Source organism: Anser brachyrhynchus (genome assembly GCF_964034855.1).
Source record: "Anser brachyrhynchus genome assembly, chromosome: 7".
Lineage (NCBI taxonomy): Eukaryota > Metazoa > Chordata > Aves > Anseriformes > Anatidae > Anser > Anser brachyrhynchus.
This window is the reverse complement of record NC_137701.1, coordinates 5,921,657-5,936,698: the sequence shown is the minus strand read 5'-3', so window position 1 is coordinate 5,936,698 and position 15,042 is coordinate 5,921,657. Positions and strand designations below refer to the sequence as shown.

At 39.4% G+C, this 15,042-nt stretch overlaps 1 protein-coding gene across 1 annotated transcript in view; it reads left to right on the top strand.

Annotated features, from left to right (window-relative positions):
• Window positions 1–15,042, top strand: part of COL3A1 (collagen type III alpha 1 chain) — a 51,481-nt gene that overhangs the window by 33,622 nt on the left and 2,817 nt on the right. The window contains exons 23-48 of the mRNA XM_080598783.1: window positions 947–1,000; window positions 1,357–1,455; window positions 1,598–1,651; window positions 1,763–1,816; window positions 2,369–2,422; window positions 2,767–2,820; window positions 3,011–3,055; window positions 3,146–3,244; window positions 3,353–3,460; window positions 4,028–4,081; window positions 5,052–5,105; window positions 5,206–5,259; window positions 5,928–5,981; window positions 6,297–6,404; window positions 6,581–6,634; window positions 7,134–7,187; window positions 8,247–8,408; window positions 9,062–9,169; window positions 10,492–10,599; window positions 11,002–11,055; window positions 11,235–11,342; window positions 11,978–12,031; window positions 12,142–12,249; window positions 13,349–13,402; window positions 13,627–13,734; window positions 14,413–14,695. Of these exons, the coding sequence (XP_080454909.1) occupies window positions 947–1,000; window positions 1,357–1,455; window positions 1,598–1,651; window positions 1,763–1,816; window positions 2,369–2,422; window positions 2,767–2,820; window positions 3,011–3,055; window positions 3,146–3,244; window positions 3,353–3,460; window positions 4,028–4,081; window positions 5,052–5,105; window positions 5,206–5,259; window positions 5,928–5,981; window positions 6,297–6,404; window positions 6,581–6,634; window positions 7,134–7,187; window positions 8,247–8,408; window positions 9,062–9,169; window positions 10,492–10,599; window positions 11,002–11,055; window positions 11,235–11,342; window positions 11,978–12,031; window positions 12,142–12,249; window positions 13,349–13,402; window positions 13,627–13,734; window positions 14,413–14,695 (2,200 nt within the window). The remainder of the gene's footprint in view (window positions 1–946; window positions 1,001–1,356; window positions 1,456–1,597; window positions 1,652–1,762; window positions 1,817–2,368; window positions 2,423–2,766; window positions 2,821–3,010; window positions 3,056–3,145; window positions 3,245–3,352; window positions 3,461–4,027; window positions 4,082–5,051; window positions 5,106–5,205; window positions 5,260–5,927; window positions 5,982–6,296; window positions 6,405–6,580; window positions 6,635–7,133; window positions 7,188–8,246; window positions 8,409–9,061; window positions 9,170–10,491; window positions 10,600–11,001; window positions 11,056–11,234; window positions 11,343–11,977; window positions 12,032–12,141; window positions 12,250–13,348; window positions 13,403–13,626; window positions 13,735–14,412; window positions 14,696–15,042) is intronic.

The following is a 15,042-nucleotide window of genomic DNA, read 5'->3' as shown; positions in this document are numbered from 1 at the left end:
TGGAGCTTTCAGAAACAGCTGTCACAAGTGAATGTATGAAATTTATATGAAGCTGAACATGCTCCACAGCTCTCATGCATTCTTACGAGATATGGCTTTAATATGAATTAGCATTGGATGAATTTCTGTATTGTCTTTTTATGTTTTAATGAATATTAAAGTGTATTATAAGATGTGTTATGTTTATAACATTTAATAGATAGCTGGTTTATTGCATTTGATATTGTTTTACTGATTTAAATAGAGCTAAATTTGAAATTTAAATACGTTTAAATTATGCATTAATATGTGTGTTTTAATATACTTAAATATTTAATGCTTTATATATAGTTTATTTGCAATTAATGCAAATTAATATAAATCTGATTGATCAGATTTTCATAGGATATATATCAAGAAGACTTTCAGAGATAATTTATTGTATAATGCACACAGAACATAGTAACATTCTGTGAACTGCACTAAGAATTAGAAACCACTGACAAGAAATACATTGAAATTTGAGCTTGGATGCAGGCTTCTGGGAGTTAAAATTTTATTGGAAATGAAAATAATGACTTAAAATATAACATAAATAATCTTATTTTAAAATATAAAACAAAATAAGTAAAAATATATTATAAGTTGTGCTGCTTTTAAGTACAGGGCACAGTGAAACCTGTTTCATTCTTTGAATTTTTACCCTCTGAAATGAGTTTTTTCTCAAATAATGAAATAATATATTTTTGTGCATGTTGTTTGATGGCTTGATCATATACTATGAAAATCTATGAGAAAGGGATTAAATCCTAGCAAAATTATTTGTTAGATTTCTTCAATTTTCCCCTTAATGAGAGGATTTTAATAAAGAAGTTAAAAACAAGAAAATATTTTTAAAATTTATTTATTGTAACTCAATACTACACATTTTAAACTGAAGAATAACAATTTTTTTCTTCTATTGCAGGGTTTGCCTGGAATTCCAGGAAGTGCTGGAAGCGATGGGAAGCCTGGCCCTCCAGTATGTACAACATGCATGTATTTTATACTAGTCTTCCTACTGGCCTTACCCTGATCCCACAGTATCTACATGACACTTTGTTATCATAGTCAGATTGTCTATTGTTTGTTTGTTTGTTTGTTTTAATTACCAGAGCGCTTCAGGTGCTGTTTCATTGTAATAGCTTTGTGCAGATCTTATACTCCATATTTCAAATGTATTGAATTATATAGAAGCTTGGTTGAAATTCAAAATGCATGAAGTCTTGCATTTAAATGTCTCTAGCCTGATCTCACCTTGACTATTAATGACTCACAGATAAGCATTTATTTCACCAAAGAGATGCCAAGTCTTAATTTATTTTCTGCTTATCCCAGGGTAATCAGGGTGAACCTGGCCGTTCTGGTCCACCTGGCCCAGCAGGCCCACGTGGTCAACCAGGTGTAATGGGTTTCCCCGGTCCTAAAGGAAATGAGGTTAGTGGTATTTCTCCACATCTGTGCTTGAGCAATCAACTGTTATGATTGCTTCATAGTGGAGGAATTTGGTGCTACAACTTTGAATTATTGTATTTTGACCAGAACAGGTATTTTAAATGTGATCTTACTCTTTTGTAAGGGTGCACCTGGTAAGAATGGAGAAAGAGGCCCTGGTGGACCACCTGGAACTCCTGTAAGTTTTATTCATGATTTTTTTAATAATATAACAAAAATATTAATTACTAATAATGTGATTTTATAAAAATATCAACTCATAACCGTAGCCAATTTTGCCTTTGTTTAGGGTCCTGCTGGAAAGAATGGTGATGTTGGCCTCCCTGGTCCTCCTGGACCTCCTGTAAGTGTGGGACTCCCATAACAGTCAATTATCAGCTATTGCCAAGGTGGTCTGCAACCTACAGAAAGAGACTGTAAATTTGGGGGTGGGGGGGGAATGTTTTTATGATATAAAGAAACTTCCTTTTATGAAGACAAGTACCAGAGCTGTTCTTCCCCATTATTTCCATACATTAAAACTATGTTGGGAAAAACCTGAGGCAGGTATACGTGGTATGAGTTGAAATGAAAAGTCAGTTCACAGCTGTTAGGGATATATCTTCTCTAATTGAGACATATTCGTGCTCCCTTCAAAGTTTATCAGAGCTAGAAATTTTGGACTAGTGTCAAGTGACACAAATATTAAGTGAGATAAATATTTCTCCTAAATTATATCTAGTGGTTGGGGTGAAAAGAGCAAATACCAGAACACTGAGATACATTAGCCTTTAGAATTGTGAAGTATCTTCTCCAACTCAGGATAAAGAGACATAGATTAGAGGTGGTGTGGAGGTGTTTCTATGTTGAAATATTCTCAGACAGTTTCATTTTTTCCTCGTCGCTTTGATTCTAGGGTCCTTCTGGGGAGAGAGGAGAACCAGGGCCATCAGGTTCTCCTGGCCTCCAGGTACTGTGTGTTTGTAGTTAATTTCTTTCTGATTAACAGACTAACAAAACAAAAGAGAAAGAAAAAAGAGACATCTAACCACTTTCACTAGCATGCATGTCATCATACTTTGAAGTAAAACAAATCAATCAGTTGATAAAATGTATTGCTCAGTATTTCGTAATTGCAAACCAGATGGCTGGCTCAGTGGATATTAAACTGCTGACTATCAAATTAGTTCCTCCTCCTTTGTAGAGGATGGGAATGAGTAGGGTCCACATCTTTGTGTCAAAACATTTTGCTAAATAGAAGAATGCATATCTATGTAACCTAGACTTACATTATGATACTGTTCCTTCTTGTAGGGATTGCCTGGTGGACCAGGACCAGCTGGAGAAAATGGAAAGCCTGGAGAACCAGTAAGTATTATTTCCTTTCAAAGCTCTTCCCAGATATATCAAGTTTCCAAATTCAGACAGCCATCAATGTTCTTCAGAGCAGAGAAATCTGTTTTCAGGGATAATAAGAGGGAGAAACAGGGTGCCAACCACAGTGCAGATTTATTAAATAAAGTGCACGGATAACTTGTGTTTATTTTCTCATAAACAGGGGCCAAAAGGTGATATTGGAGGACCCGGATTCCCAGGCCCTAAGGTAAATCATACAGCATCATTTCTACAGTTACATTAATAAATTGACAATTATGAACCTGACAACAAAGAATAACATGTTTCTTTGTCACAGGGTGAAAATGGTATCCCAGGTGAACGTGGTGCACAGGGTCCTCCAGGACCTCCTGGAGCGAGAGGTGGGCCAGGTCCAGCTGGCTCAGAAGGTGCCAAGGTACCGACAGACTTGCCTGCCTTCCTGTTGCTCTGTGCAGCATTCAGTCATGCCCCACACCGCTTTTTTTTTTCTTTCCTTTTTCTAATTAGTTTTGTCACTCTTTAGGGTCCTGCTGGCCCCCCTGGTGCCCCTGGAGGCACAGGGCTGCCTGGCTTACAGGGAATGCCCGGAGAAAGAGGACCTTCTGGAAGTCCTGGACCAAAAGGGGATAAGGTAATGCACCCATCTCGCGCACCCTGCCAGTTTTATGCTATCTCAGTGTCAGCCTCCCATAAGGCACGGGGTTTGTTCACGTGTTCACTTTTGGCCTGATTTCAGAGGTACTGATTATGCAGTATTGTTGATTTAGCAGTGTTATATGGGCCATATACATTTTTAAAATACAGCATTTTACAGCTGATGTAATATGCTAGCTATTTTGTTCTGCTTCGTCTCATGAGGGAAGGATAAAACAAAACAGGTCCAATGAAGCTAATAAACAACTAGAATAGTTTATGCCAAGTTGCCTGCCCATAGTATGGACTCCATTTTGAATCAGTCTGGAGTTTTTGTATCCAAGTATTCTGTATCTGATGCTGAATACTGCGCAGAACGTCACCTTGTTTCAGATTTGTATGACCACAATAAGGAAATATGGTTATTTGGATATCCTCAGTAGGAGATGCTCTCCTCACTAATGTGTGGTGGTTTTTTTTTGTGTTTGTTTTGTTTTGTTTTGTTTCTGTTGTTTTGTCTTTCGCTTGCTTTTTGCTTATGCTTTTTACATCTTCTGCTTGCTAGGGTGAACCTGGTGGCAAAGGTGCTGATGGCCTTCCTGGTGCAAGAGGAGAGAGGGTGAGTGGTCTTTCAACTTCTAACAGTTTATGAATTAGCTTCATACAGTCCACGCTTAGAAGGCGAGTACACTTACAGTGAATAAATACGATCTAGGAGAGGTAAAATAGTAGCCCCATTGTATTTCATTCTGGCTGCGTGAATCTGGTTTTATGAACTAAATGAGACATACTACTATTCTTTGTGATCATGGCTGCCCAAGCAGATATAACAGTTTTTGCAAGTATAAGATTATAGTTAATTGGTGCTTTCCCTCCAAAGCATTGTCCCACTGCAGAAGTAGGAAAAATGTTATTAGCTTCCTTAAGCTAGCCAGCTGAGAAGAGTGTTGGTTATAATGAAGCACAAAAAGACACTGTGATAGCAAGGGCTCTCATACAGACTACAGTTTACTATGTATGATATATTTATACATCTATATAGCATATGCACTTGAAATGTATACATAAATCCAACAAATACTGCTTGCATGTACATACATCAAAATAATAAGGGATAGCAAAAATATAAACACAGCTTGTACTAGTGGGAGGAAGTAGAAAAATAGATTTCAAACCATAAGGTACACATCCAATTCTCAAGGAAAAAAAATTGAGGGCAGTGGTCAAGAGATGTTGAATTTATCCCAAAGAAATATGGACCAATTGTCTATATAAGAAGTTAGAGCAATAGGTGACTTTTATTGTCTGACATTGAAAGAGCCTTACTGACTTCAAATGGCTTTGGATTAGATTTATATGGGGGGGAAAAAAATAATGAGAAATGGAGATGTCTCACATCACAAAATAGTGTGATGTCAGTATATCACTCCAAAATGTAGTGTGCAACTACATGCTGGCACTGTAGAGCTGCTTTCATTTAAATATCATTATGAACATGTTTGCACTGAAACACATATGTTATTGATCAAAATAGGTGAGATAACACTGTCATATTTTGATACAAAATATATTATTTTCTAATTGTTTAGGGTAATGTCGGTCCCATCGGTCCTCCTGGTCCTGCCGGCCCACCTGGAGATAAGGTAAAGCATCCTCCATAAAGATGTGTAATACCATGAACAGTAGCATCACTGTCTCCTGGGAAGAGGAGGAAATCCTGGTAATCATTCTTGTTCCTTACAGGGAGAGACTGGTCCAGCAGGTGCCCCAGGTCCAATGGGTTCCCGTGGCGGTCCTGTAAGTGACAGTCGTTTTCTTCCAGCGAAACTTTACTCATCTAGCCTGGTTGTACAGGTTTACACCCATGTTGTAAACTGTCCCTATCAAGAATGCACTCAGTTGAGTCCATAATAAACTAAGTACATTCAGCTCTCATTGACTCTTGGGATTTACACATGCTGAGCTTCAGAAAGTCAAAGCTTTTAACATTGTAAAGGAATTGGAGGGCTGCAATGACAGATCAGAGCAAGAGTTTGAACCAGTAGTTGCTAGATAAAGCAGAGGGATGTCTTTTGATTTGTTTCTATCTTGTCTTATGATTAAGTAAAAAAATAATATATACTTAGATTAATAAAACCACTTGTGGCTCTCAGATGCATCTAAGAAACACCATGGACTGTGATCAGGGTTTATACAAGTGTAACTGAGATCAGTTTGTCACACTTTAGATAGTTATCATATAATTACTGAACAGTTCTTTTTAGAGCTCAGGAGCAACTGCTGGCTTTGGTCGTTTGCCTTTTTTGTTTGCCTTTTGTCTGGTCGTGTGTCCATCTGTTCCCCTACCCTAACCCTCCCCCCGTTAAGGCAAAGAAACTTCAGCTGTATTCATGAGTGTTCTCTAACTTCTAATATGAAGCCTATTTTTCTGACATCTTCCATTGCTGACTTGTTGCTATCTACAGGGTGAACGAGGTGAACAAGGTCTCCCTGGACCTGCTGGCTTCCCTGGCGCTCCAGTAAGTATAAATACTTAAAAGCAATTGAATATGGCTATCAATATTTCATCTCTCTAAATTAATTTTCATCTCAGAAAGACTTGGCTGTAACCACTTTAATGTTAATACTTACTGCATACATTTAATTTACTTGCTACTCTTTTTGTACTCAGTCACGCACAAAGCAACATTTTCTTTACCCTTCCCTTCCCATGCCAGTAGACCAATAAAGGTCATCCCTTCTGAAGAGTGTCTAGATAAAGTTTCTCATTACAGTGGTATTGTCTGCATTGTTTGGTTGTCATGTCATAATATAACAATACAATTTTTCTACAGGGCCAAAATGGTGAACCTGGTGGGAAAGGAGAGAGAGGCCCACCTGGTCTAAGAGGAGAGGCTGGACCCCCTGGAGCTGCAGGTCCACAAGGCGGCCCTGGTGCACCAGTAAGTATGTGCTGTTCCTTATTGCTCCAAATGGAGACACTTCTTCAGTTCTCCCTCAGCCTCCAGGTGGCTTGGCCTAAGTGCAAGCATTCAAACTGCCTGTAACTTAATGGTGCAGCCTATAGTTTCTTATTTATTTTTCACATTATCTGCTTTACCTGTTTCTTTCCATTTAGGGTCCACCTGGTCCCCAAGGAACAAAAGGAGAACGTGGATCACCTGGAGGCCCTGTAAGTGTTTCTTTGATTTAGTAACTGATGAATGGTTCTGTCTGTTAGAACAAACATGGTGTAAATGAACCACAAGGCCTTCAGTGACTTTAATATTTGTATTTCAAGAATAACTAAAGCCTTCCACAAGGAGTAATAAAGGCTGAGGCGTTTGTGAGCAGGATTTCATAGATTTTAATCTAAGTAAGGTGCCAAAATGGCTTCTGGGACAACAACACAAAGCTATAAAATGGTTTATATCAGCAGTTATTAGATTTATATGATATCTATGACAAGTTTCTCAGAGATAATTAGTTCACGTTTGAGGGACATGTGGGACCTTTCCATGAGGTATGGGGGGGGAAATTCCTCACAAAGTTGATAGTCAGTTGCAGGCTGTTTAATTCAGATTTTATTAAAAAATATAAATAAATGATTTCTGTACAAAAACTGACTTTAATTGGATAAATTGTCATTTTTCTAATCTTCAGAAACTGACAAAATTATTGATGTCTTACAGGGTGCTGCTGGTTTCCCTGGTGCTCGTGGTCTACCTGGTCCCCCTGGCAACAATGTAGGTTGTATTCTTACCTTGCAGATATCTTTAGACTTATTAATCTTAATTAATCTGGATGTACTTTGATATGAATAGTGCACAATCGAAGTTATCTTGAATATGATGTTTGTGCTTAGAGAAAAACTTCTAGTAAAGAGAGTTTACCTCTGTAAAAAAATCAATCTGAGTTTTTATTTGCTTTAATGATTAAGCAAATACAAAGAATAAGATGTATTTATCCCTTTTTAATAAAAATTACAAATTATTCATTGTACTGTAACTAAGACCTGAGAAAACTTCTATTTTATTTGAATAAAAGAATTTTATTTCGGTTTTATAGTTAATGACAGATGCAAATATTGCTAAATAATAAGAAAAAGTAGGGTTTTATTTAACATTAACATTAAAGTCAATGCAATTCTTCCCACTGATTACCTAAGCTAAGAGTTTTAATGAAAAACATCATTCAGCACACGTTTGCGATAGCAGTGAAGTTATCTGGCATGAGTGAATCTAGAAATCGGCTAGGACTGCTACTATTTAGAATTGCTGTGGCAGAGCCTTGGGTAAGGAACGTGCATCCTGTTTTGGATGCATAACAACCACTGGACATCCCAAATAGGCAGGTGTTTCCTTATGCCTTCTGAAGGGGTTGTTAGGCATTGGAATATGCTGCCCAGGGAAGTGGTTGAGTAACCATCCCTGGAGGTCTTCAAAAGATGTTTAGATGTAGAGCTTAGTGATATGGTTTAGTGGAGGACTTGTTAGTGTTAGGTCAGAGGTTGGACTAGGTGATCTTGGAGGTCTCTTCCAACCTAGATGATTCTGATTCTGTGAAATGCAAATTGTATGTCCAGATAGTCAGGAGAAAAAAATGTGGCTTGAAAGCAGTAGACAATGGGACTAATTCTCTTTATAAGAACCAGGTCAGAGTTGGGTGCATAGGGGTTGCGCCCTAACTCTACCTTTAGGCAACAAACCAAGTTTGATTTGCTTCTCTGAGGAAAGATAAATGCAGTAAGTGTGTAGCACTGTTTCAGATACTACAGCTCATGCTCTTCTTTTCAAAATGTTTAGGGTAGTCCAGGTCCCCCTGGTAATGCAGGGCCTGCTGGCAAGGATGGGCCTCCTGGACCTCCTGGTAATGCTGGTCCTCCTGGCAGTTCGGGATCTCCTGGAGCAAGAGGTGAGCCTGGCCCACCAGGTGAAAAAGGGACACCAGGCCCTCGTGGAGAAAGGGTGAGTACATGGCGAGCTAGGGCCTGTTATACCGATAGGTAGGGATTGTGTATTGTCCTCTTGTACTCAGCCACACCTCAAGTACTGTGTTCAGTTTTGGGCACCTCAGTACAAGAAGGACATTGAAGCCCTGGAACATGTCTAGAGAAGGGCTACAAAGCTGGTGAAGGGCCTGGAGCACAAGTCCTATGGGGAGCGGCTGAGCGAACTGGGGTTGTTTAGTCTGGAGAAGAGGAGGCTCAGGGGAGACCTCATCGCTCTCTATAGGTACTTTAAAGGAAGGTGTGGGGAGCTGGGGGTCAGCCTCTTCTCACAGGTAACTGGTGATAAGACTAGAGAGAATGGTCTCAAGTTGCACCAGGGGAGGTTTAGGTTGGAAATTAGGAGAAAATTCTCCTCAGAAAGTACAGTCAGACATTGGAATGGGTTCTCCAGGGAGGTGGTGGCATCACCGTCCCTGGGGGTGTTCAAGGAAAGTTTGGATGTGGTGCTTAGGGACGTGGTTTATTGGGTGACATTGGTAGTAGGGGGATGGTTGGACCAGATGACCTTGGAGGACCTGTCCAACCTTAACAATTCTATGATCAAGAACCAGAAGCCACCTTCCTGAATGTCAAAGATGCACAGTGTTGACTGACCTTTCTCTTAAACAGGGGGCACCTGGCGACCCCGGTCCTCAAGGTATCATTGGTAGCCGCGGTAACACGGGTTTGCCAGGCCCGCGTGGCCTCCCTGGAGCAGCTGGCATGGCCGGTAGCAAGGTGAGTGTACATTCACTGAAATGATAGCCTCCAAATTAGTGCAGTGACTGTAATCCAGGAGTCAAAAATAGTCTAGAGTCACAGTAATTAATATGTTGTACTTCTTAATGCTTTTTAATCCCATTATTTGCACTTACAACCATAAGGTCAGGCTTTAAAACATCCATTGGACAGCTATGGGATGTGAGGTTGTCTTTAGTCTCTAATACCAAGACTTTTAGACCAGATTACTTAGAAGTATATAACGAGACAGCAAATTTAACGTGAGTCAGCAGTGTGCCTGGCAGCCAAAATGGCCGACCGTACCCTGAGGTGCCTCAGGCACAGCACTGCCAGCTGGCTGAGGGAAGGGAGTGTCCAGCTCTGCGCTGCTGCAGCCTCACCTTGAGCACTGTATGCAGATTCAGGCACTAAAGTATAAGAAGGACATTAAACTATTAGAGAGGGTCCAAAGGAAGGCTACAAAGATGATGGTCTAGAGGACAAGGTGTGTGAGGAGTGGCTGAGGCCCCTTGGTGTGTTCAGCCCAGAGCAAAGCATGCTGAGGGGAGGCCTCATGGCTGCCTGCAGCTTCCTCATGAGAGATAAGGGCCTGCCCCTCTGCTCCTGCTCTTTGGGGACAGTGACAGTACCCAAGGGAACAGCATGAAGCTGTAACAGCTCCATGGGAGGGTCAGGCTGGGTCTTAGGAAAAGGTTCTTCACCGAGAGGGTGGTCAGGCACTGGACAGGCTCCCCAGGGAAGTGATCACTGCCCTGAGCCTGCCACAGTTTATGAAGCATTGCCCCTTTATGGAGAGTAATGGGCTATAACCACTCCTTGAGAGAGTTTAAGTTACAGTTCCACCTACTGCCACTTGTTTATCTTTGCTTAATTCCCAATATGCTTCTTGCCTAAACAACTTAGAACCCAAACAGGAAAATACTTACACTTGCCTCCAGAAAAGAAGGTGTGAGGCTTGGTTTGTGTTTTACCACTAATATTGTGATAGATGGTCATTTTTTTTGTTAAATGCTTTGGCAATTGTTTTGGGGCACATAAGAAGAGACACACCTACTAATTTTCTAGTTGAGAAAACAGTAAAGTACACTGCTTAGGTTCAATGGTCTTGCATAAATATTACTAATGATGAAAAGAAAGTTTGGACAAGCTGTTTTTTTTTTTGTTTCTTGTTCCAAGTATTCAAAATCACCAACGTCACACTGGCATTTCATTTTATCAGGTCGCCTTTGTAATCACTGTATATTTCACTAAAGATATATAACATGATGGCATTTCATAAGCATATTATCTACAATCAAATTTCTTCCCTCTTTCTTTAGGGTGAAGACGGTAAACCAGGCGTCAATGGTGTTCCAGGAGAACGTGGTGCTCCTGGTCCACAAGGTCCTATGGGACAAAGAGGCTTACCTGGAGAGCCCGGCAGAGATGTGAGTGGATGTGTTAGGCTTTCCTGATAGCTTGTGAGTTATATACAGAAGACTCAGGAAGTAACTATGTTTTAAGGTTCACAAAGCTTCCCTCAAGCACCTGATGGACGATGTCCTGTACAGATTACCTTCTCACGTTAGGAGAAAGTACGATCTCTGTTTTACCTTTTCCTACCAGTGGACCATGTCTCTGTCTCACGTGGAACTGAACAAGAGACTTCACTGCCCATGCACTTACAAAATAAAATGTCCAATAAATAGTTTATGGGCCCCTCCACCTCCAGAAACACTTCGTTTTTGAAAACCCTTGCTCCGATGAGCACTATTTCAGTTACTAGAAAACATGGTGGTTGTTCATAATCCAGTTTATAAACAAACTGTACCACACTGTTTTTTTTCCAGGGTAACCCTGGCTCGGATGGCTTGCCTGGACGCGATGGATCCCCAGGAGGCAAAGTAAGGACTGAACACTGTCTTCAGAGTGTCATCTCTGTGTAATATTGGCAATATAGATAGCTAGTTCTGTGCCATGTAACTTGTTCCTCAATCCTCTTACATTCCAAAGAATGCAGTCTTTACGTTGAAATTCTGTAAAACATTAAATTTCTTGCTCTATTTGCTGTTACCATCTGCAGGGTGACCGTGGTGAAAGTGGCCCTCCTGGATCTCCAGGACCTCCTGGTCACCCTGGGCCTGCAGGTAACAACGGTGCCCCTGGAAAAGCTGGTGAAAGAGGATTTCAGGTAAAACCAAAACAAATAGCCTACTGCTTATTTATATACCTTTCCTGTGAAAAGTCCATTTCGTACAGTAATAGAAGTGGAAATTTGGAAGACTGATACTATAGCTATCTGTATTTGTTTCTGCCCTCGTTTCTTGGCATTGAGGGCCACTTTTATCAAAATATCAAGCGGAAAGACATCACAGTTTATATTGCAGATAACTATGTATACAGTAAACTCAAAATTCACATACCTAAGATGCCAAAAAGCACATCGTCCCACCAGGCCATTAATTTTCATCCCATATGATGCTCATTCAGCATAAGCAGCCTTATTTATTAAACTAAGGAAGTAAGTTTGGAAGTATTCAAGTTATTTTTCTGAAGTGCTGACACCAGCACTGGGTGCACTGAGCACCTCACAAACTGAAGGAGGAGTCTTCTGCACAAATTACGCATTGGTGCATATGAGCAGCTGAGTAAGACTAACTTTGGTAGGAAAAGCAACTGATCAAAATTCTTATTGATTATATAGTATGTGTAGCTTTTCCTTGTCTCTGAACAGTTTCTGGCTTTGAACATACTCCATCTGGAAATAAAAAGGTGGTCTAGTCGATTGCAACTGATCCATTTTATCTTGTTCTTATTGTGTCACAGGGTCCACCTGGCCCTCCTGGCTCTGCTGGTCCTGCTGGTGCTCGTGGTCCTGCTGTAAGTCATATTTAAAGTATTTGTGATAAAACACACTCACTGTTTTCTGAGGTTCCGTCATGTTTCTCATTTCTTTCTATACTCCTTTTATTGCAAATCTACTCTTGAAGGGTCCTCAAGGTCCTCGTGGTGATAAAGGTGAAACTGGTGAACGAGGCAGCGCAGGCATCAAGGGTCATAGAGGATTTCCTGGTACCCCTGGTCTCCCTGGTCCTCCTGTGAGTATTTTGTAGTGGATTGAGAATTTCATCTGTGTTCTTAATTTATGTGGTTTGCATCTCAGGTAACTAGTTGGCTTTCGCTAATTCACAGAGGAAAGAAAAAAATGCAAAGAAGAAATGACTTGTGTAATTTAATTGTTATACATGTTGAAAAGTTCATGTTCCTGAATCAACCTGAAAAAAAAATATTAAAAGAATTGGAAGAAGCTGCTAGGAGCTAGAGCTGAGTTTGCTAAAATCCCTTTTAGTTTTGTGTCTTTCTGACTAAAAAAAAAAAAAAAAAACGCTCTTCGTATTCATTTATATAGGCTATTCCTGATTAAATTGTCAGAGATAAAAACCTATGCTAGACAGGCATCTAAATCCATTTAAAAAAAAAAAAAGCTGCTTGGAGTTTAAAGATGTCTCTTCTGTCAGGCATCTTTCACAGTAATTAATTTCAGAGCATAATGGGCATGAAGTTGTAAACTACTGACTTGTAAACATGCATTACCATTTAAAACAGTTCTTAATAGCTAAAATTGAAGGGTAAGAGACAAGCATGCCCTAGGTATTTATGACAAGTAAAAACTTAAAGAGGTGGTTATAGTGGAAAGAACTCTTAATAGCATGCATGATAGAAGTGAGAATCAAGAAACCAAAAAGCATCTAGTTACTCTACCAATGATGGCAAGAATATGGAAGTTTTAACTATAAATGCCAGCTATATAAATTTATTTAATAACACACCATTACCCTATTGAGTCACTTATGAATAAAAAGAAGGCTGATAAATTCTCAATTATCCTATGACAATGAGAAAAATCATTTTCAAACCCATGGTTTATCTCTTTGAATACAAGATACCATTCAAAGCTTGTTGATGTCCGTTGGTTGTCTTGCATTTTGGATATCACTAACTTTTTTTTCATTAAGAGAACATTTGGTAACTTTTACTGGTAAAAGAGTGACAACTATTATTTCTCATATCTGACATAGTCCTTTCATAAACTTGTGTTTCATACAATCATCAAGATGTTTTCAGTGTATTTTTTTAAGGCACATCCAGCTAGCTGCAAAATATTACTGGAATGACTTACTTACCTGTTCCTCATAGGGTCCCCTGGGTCCACAAGGTGCAATTGGAAGTCCAGGAGCTTCGGGTGCAAGGGTAAGAAAAACTCCTTACTTAGCATAACTGGAAGGAAGATTCAGCATGTTTGAAAAATAATAATAATAATTTTAAAATGACCATCTTAACAGGCAACTGCTGAAGAAAAAGATAACACCTGATAAACTGTACAGAAATTTTAGAAAGCTCTCACAAATATTTTTGAATTAAGACTATCTGGTAAGCTATTTTTACCATAATATATGCATTCACCTTTGTTCTAGGGTCCCCCAGGACCAGCTGGGCCCCCTGGAAAAGATGGTACAAGCGGCTATCCAGGTCCAATTGGTCCTCCTGGCCCCCGTGGTAACAGAGGTGAAAGTGGCCCTGCAGTAAGTCAACTGTGCACACTCAAATACTACTTTAGCGATTGTTCATTTAACAAAAGCTCTCTCTCATTGAAATATCTCCCTCAGAAAATTCTGTACCTCATGGACTGAGTTTGTGGTAGGACAGATCTAGCTATCAAGGCTATGTCCAAAAAATTTACAGATAACTTGTAGTTCAGTGTAACTACTGATGTGTTGGGTGTTGTTAGTCCCAGATAATTATTGACTTTTCTGTGTACAGTGGGAAGATAGAATTTCCACTTCAGAGAACAGCTTCCCTTAGTGCCCTAAAAAAGGGCTTTCTTAAATTCCTCCAAAGAGACCAGCACTGCAGAGGTCACCAGCACAGCTTATGGCACTACTTACAAAGCCAAGAAATACTCCATTCTCTAGATTTTGGTGAAAAGGGTTCCACCTTCCTAAAGCTTAAGTAGAAGGAGGACAGTCACAGCCTGACAAAATCAGGAAAAGAAAATTCCAAGTTTAGGAGAAGAACATCTAACAAATATTTATTCATAAACAAATATTTTCCTGTAATGTCTAACATATTTATTCATAGCAAGTGACATTATTAAATAAGTAAATGAAATGAGGATTCTTTTTTAAGATTAGGATTCACACAGATTTATAGTTTTAACCTGTGATCTCTACTCAGCATCATGTTCCACTGTTTCTGTTTAGGGTCCACCAGGCCAACCTGGTCTTCCTGGGCCTTCTGGTCCTCCTGGTCCATGTTGTGGTGGTGGTGTAGCTGCCCTGGGTGCTGGTGAAAAAGGTCCAGTAGGCTATGGATATGAATATCGAGATGAGCCAAAAGAAAATGAGATCAACCTGGGTGACATCATGTCTTCAATGAAATCAATAAACAACCAGATTGAAAACATCATTAGTCCCGATGGATCACGAAAGAATCCAGCTCGTAACTGCAGAGATCTGAAATTCTGCCATCCTGATCTTAAGAGTGGTATGCTAAGTTTTTATTTGCGCTAATGGTAGCAGATCTAGATCTTTCCTGAATACTATTGTCTTTGAGTATTTAAATACTCAGAGACATGCTATAAGAAGTATTTAATTTGTTCAACAAATGTCACGATAAAGTTGGTAAACACAATAATCATTTAAATACCCTGCATTTACACAGTATATACACTGATTTCAATTCACTTATAAGTGCAAATTTAAATCCCTTAAAAAAAAAAATTCTATAATTCTTTTTACACTATTCACATAAAATCAGTGTATTTTTATATAGTCTTATTTTCTGAAATAGAAATAAGCCTAATGTCATACAGTCGCATTCTTCTCCAAATA